We start from the raw sequence: 5,164 nt of genomic DNA on the forward strand, positions 1-5,164 counted from the left end.
ACTGTAATAGAGAAGTTTTAGAGGTTTGCTGCCATCTGCTGAAGACTCTCCAGCAGCACAAGATCAGTGTTGAAGATATTTTCTCCTCATGTTGATACACTAGAGGCTGCTGTTTTCTACCGAGCTTGACACTGGCTCTGAGGTGTGTATACTGTTTATACTGTACACTGTATTTATGAACTAGCTGATTATTGTAGATAGAGGTGCAAAGAGTACATGTTGGATGCATTTTCATCACTATTATAATATGTATGTTTATGTATATATGTATATATATTTAAATTGATCTTAAACACATGCTGATATTCTTCAGCATTTATAAATAACCCTAAGATTATCATGGAAATCAGGAATTCACTGCAAATATCATGACTTGTTTGGTGTAAAGGATAGCTAGCTTGAACTATACATGGATTTTATTTTATTAATTCTGCTTAATTACAGACAATCTTGAAGTTGAGCATCTCATGACCCAGGTCACTTTAAGCACATGCATATCATGTACACATAGTGCTCAACTGGCTATTGGTGTAGATACCTCAAATTTAAAAAATGTTCATTTCAGCAGCAAGGACACTATTATAAAAATATATATAACGTTATTAATATGACATCCAGTAGTAGGAACCTCTACTGGCCTCTTCATAGCAACTGGAGACTCACAGTAATAAAATCTACATCATATTAGAATTTCCTGTAGCAACAGTGTTGTGGAATGATTGTCCACCTTTTGTGAACCACCCTTGTGTGTTCCATGTACACGTGAAATGTTAAAGGTTCACACAGAGCAAACAAATAGCTTGAGCATTGCCTTAGGCTCTTACAAAACAGGTTAAGTCTCATGTCTTTCCTCATCCCTGGGTTCTTCTTGGTCATTTCTTTTAAATGGCACATCCAGTGAACAATTCTAGTATAAAATGGAACTCAATCATCAGTAGATTTGTATTAAATTAAAACCATTATTTATAGGTTTTACAAAGTTGACATTTTGAATATTGACCAGTGGATGTTTATAACAGTGTTATTGATGGGTTCATATATATACACACACAAATGCAGCAGTTTTCACACATCACACAAAATGAAGAATTGATCTTATTTATTCAGATCTCTTCAGATATCAGTCAATTTCTCATTTCTTTTCATCAGCTTATTATCAATCATTACCTTTAATGAGAAATAAATGTTTTGAAAACTGGTTTCCTCTATTGTGGGAAGCAAACACGGAGATAAAGAGTGGAAGATCAAGAATGGAAGTGCACGAAGAGGAATATACAGTATGCGGTCCAGCCATGCAGGTGAGAGGTGGATGCTCAGCAGCCATGCTCAGGTACAATTCTGCATTTAAGGATCTTCAAGTAGTTCTGGACCTTGTCAGAGTCACGACGGAAGCAGTAGAGGAGCTCGTATTCACTCATGGCCTCGTCGCTTGCAGGAAATAAGTCTTCAGGAGAGGTGAAGCCGTCCATTGAGTTACTGATCATCCCCAACAACTGCATCTGTGTGTATGGTGCAGTTTAGAATTAGACAGCGAACTCATTTCTGGTAGAGTTTGCATTTTAGCTCACTCGCAAAATGCAAAATTTGTAGGAATGTTTTAAGTTTCTTTCCTATTATATAGTAAAAGATTTCAAGCAAGATATTTTTGTTTTGAATTTTGGTTTTGGGAAAATCTTTAAGATTAGGAAGTGTGAGTTGTTTGAAGCTTTTTCATGACATTTCCTAATTCAAAGCGGTCCATGTAACTAAAATGTTTTGTGTGCTTATATCAGGATGCACATTATCGGCAATAGCTACTTCATCTCAGTTAACACAATTTTATTTCTATAGACAAAGCAGCTTTCCTTATGAGCAAGCCAGAAGCAACAACGCCAAGGAAGAAAGTCACTGAGATGATATGAGGATCAAACCCTGAGAGGAACCAGACCTCTTCTGGGTGAAACCGTATAGTGGGATTATGAGTATATTTTAAATACAGTGCTAGGATGATCACACTGCACTTAACCCCAGGTTCCTGACGTTCTAAACCTTTCTTTTAACCCTGAGCAGAGGAACGATTCATTAATGTAATGTAGAAGCAGGGTTTTACCCGGGGATATGAAACTCTGCTATGAAGCAGGATTATTATGTCTTTTACACTGTTAACTCCACACTGCAGTGCCAAACATGTACCAAGTGGAACAATATGGTGTTACAGTGTTACTAGATACTTTGCAATATGCACACAATCAGAAACTGAACAACACCTCTGTGTCTAAAATCATGTCAAAACCAGGACGTAGCAAGACTTAACAAAAAGACAAGCCATTATTTATAATAGGTCACACACTGTATTTATCCAGTCTTGGTAGCTGATGCTGAAAATAAGCAAATAAGCAGGTTAAGCCAGGGTTTAGGAGTGTACAGTGTGAAACATCAGATTATAAAGTGCCAGGATTAATTGTTAACCCCAGGTAAAGTATGAGCAGTGTGAAATTTCAATCATCATTAAGTGAGTTTACAGTCACCCATTGCATATGTGTGGACAACCCCTAATGATCAGAGCAGCAATTTTAACTCCACTACTCTCAGAACTGAGAAACTCAAGAAACAACGATGTGCCTTATGTGGGAAATAAATGAAATCACTATCATAAATATACCATTTTCTCCCCAGTATACTGTATTAAGACTTTTCTGGGAGATAATTTTTATCTCTTCATGTTTGTAAATAATATATCTGCACACTCTGTAAATAACATATTTACACATACTGCATTATTGAATTTTATGTTTTTCTCTCTACTGCGTAATTCTTATGTATGTCTGCGCTATCGTGTATGCACTATGTCCGTACTTTCTTCTATACTGGAGCTGCTGTCGCCAAGTCAAATTCCTTGTGTCTGTAAACATACTTAGTAATAAAGCTCTTTCTGACTTCTGACTTCTGACTTGATACACTGCACTGCACTGCACTGCACAGGAATCAAAATCAAAATTGTTAAATCAAAGCTTTTGATAAATAAAACAAGTAATTCTGCTCCATGAGCAGTAAGATTAGTCTATAACTGAACTGCAGGATGTCACTAATGTCAGTAGTGTGTACACATGATAGTTTTAGTTATTCCTAATTGATAAATTGCAGTAATACCTGTGTAATGTTGTACAGAACACTGATACATGTCTCTGATACAAATTCTTCCAAAACCCTGAGGCTGAGAGATAAATTTCTGTGCTACTGAAATGACTGATATAACTAAACTAACTTTCATGCTACTGAAATAACATGACATAATAAAATAAATGTAACTTTATGCTGGAATTCTACCACGAGCCATCGCAATGTTTCATACAATTAAGCTCTGATGAATTTGCAATCAAGCAATTTTCAGTATTCTCCACTCTGACATACACCTTATGATGTTCTATAGGTCACATACCTTTTCCATGACTTTCTCCACTCCTTTCCTGAGCTCAAGAGCAATGTTGTTCATCTCTAAAGCTTTACTGCTGATGAAGCTGTTAAAGTCCTGCTGGTGGGACATGTTCTTGTGCAGCAGGGACAGAGGATACGTCCAGGCCATCAACAGCTTGAGAATGACCTCTGTTAACTCCTCATGCTGAGAGAGAGAGAATCAACAGAGAGCTTAGAACATCTGTCACATAGAATATAAATAGGGATTGGGGATTGAGGGAGAGAGAAAGAGAGATCAGTGAACTCACAGCCAGTTTCTGTGCAGTTTCCTTGCCGTTAGGAGTTAGGATGCTGGATGTGTGACACTTGCGATACATGCTACCTATGTGGTTTTTGCCAGGCAGGAAGTATTTCTCCTTAACAAAAAATAGATTTACACAGATTAACTGGATAATATACATTTTTTAAATATTTATTATTGTGCAAACAAAACAACTTATGTCACTATATTGGATTTGCTGTTATCCACTGCACACATATTTTTAATAATAATAATAATAATAATAATAATAATAATAAGAAGAAGAAGAAGAAGAAGAAGAAGAAGAAGAAGAAGAGGTAGTATAATAATAAATTTTAAAATTGTTGATATTCGCACCATAGTATGAACTCAAACCATAAATAATAACTATTTATTTATTTGTTTGTTTGTTTGCTTGCTTGTTTTTATTAAAAAATTGGATGCAAGGAGAATAGAAGTATTAATAAAAACTGGATTTGAAGTCATTATGATCTTGATTATGATCATTATTAAGGTACTTATCATAATCTAAGTCAGTACATAGAAATACTACAATAAAAATATTAATAAAAAGGAGACAAGCTACTTACAAGCTCTGAGTGTAGATCGCTGGACAGCCCGTGCATCCTGGCCGAGTGTTGGATGACCCTGTCGAAGAGATTAGCCAGAGACAGGAGCTGGCAGCTGGCGTGTCCGTAGGCACAGATTGGCATGGTGCTTACGCAGGTACACAGGTCCAGACACAGAAACGCCACAAAGAGAACTGCTACACGGGAAAGCATGAGGAAAAGAAAAGAGAAATATTTGGTGAGTCCTTTTTGAGCTTTTAGAAAGTCGAGAAAGAGACAAATTGTTAACATTTAAGTCTGTTTTGTGTTTTCTTCTGTCAGAGCCAGAGAGAAGAAACGTCTTTTTGGGGAGGGAGAGAGAAAAAGAGAGAGAGAGAGAGAGAGAGAGAGAGAGAGATTAGGTTTTTAAGAAAAGGAGGTAGCAAAATGATTGAAAGAAAATGAAAGAGAAAATAGAATGAAAAGAACATAAGTGCATAAAGAGCTTAAAGAAAAACCATAGACCTATACACAGCTGTAGAAGTGAGAGAGAAGTATAACAAAATCCTTCCATCCAGTCAGCATGCCCTTAGCAGTCAGTACCTTGCTTTTGGTTGCTAGACATGCTGAGAGTTGCGTGTTGTTGTGATGCAACCGGGGGTTGATCTTGTATTTAAAGTGTTCAGAGCTCAAGGCAAATACAAGGCACTGTGTGTTATATCAAGTGGAAACGGCATGTGTTTGTCGTCCTGCAGTCGTCATAACCTGTAATCTGTTTCTTAAAGTGGTTCATGACGAGCAGGTTGTCCACACCCTTCAGCTTCATACTTCATATATCATCATCATCATCATCATCATCATCATCAAACATTCATATGATGACATCTTGCTACCTTTTGCGTCATAGGAACGTTCGATCTTT

The 5,164-nt window shown here is 36.8% G+C and overlaps 1 protein-coding gene across 3 annotated transcripts; it reads right to left on the reverse strand.

Moving 5' to 3' along the window:
* Window positions 1-1,124: 1,124 nt before the first annotated feature.
* Window positions 1,125-4,884, reverse strand: prl2 (prolactin 2). 3 transcript variants are annotated; one of them, XM_058417576.1, is made up of 5 exons: window positions 4,846-4,884; window positions 4,285-4,460; window positions 3,702-3,809; window positions 3,419-3,598; window positions 1,125-1,499 (listed from the first exon to the last, which is right to left on the reverse strand). In XM_058417576.1, exons 1-5 carry the CDS (start codon window positions 4,865-4,867, stop codon window positions 1,314-1,316), a joined length of 672 nt encoding a protein of 223 aa, XP_058273559.1. In that variant the 5' UTR covers window positions 4,868-4,884; the 3' UTR covers window positions 1,125-1,313. The 3 variants fall into 3 exon arrangements, with proteins under 3 accessions (XP_058273559.1, XP_058273558.1, XP_058273557.1); XM_058417575.1 differs by lacking the exon at window positions 4,846-4,884 and adding an exon at window positions 4,768-4,825; XM_058417574.1 differs by lacking the exon at window positions 4,846-4,884 and having other exon boundaries at window positions 4,285-4,730.
* Window positions 4,885-5,164: the final 280 nt, after the last annotated feature.

This window comes from Hemibagrus wyckioides, linkage group LG19 (assembly GCF_019097595.1).
Source record: "Hemibagrus wyckioides isolate EC202008001 linkage group LG19, SWU_Hwy_1.0, whole genome shotgun sequence".
Classification (NCBI taxonomy): Eukaryota; Metazoa; Chordata; class Actinopteri; order Siluriformes; family Bagridae; genus Hemibagrus; species Hemibagrus wyckioides.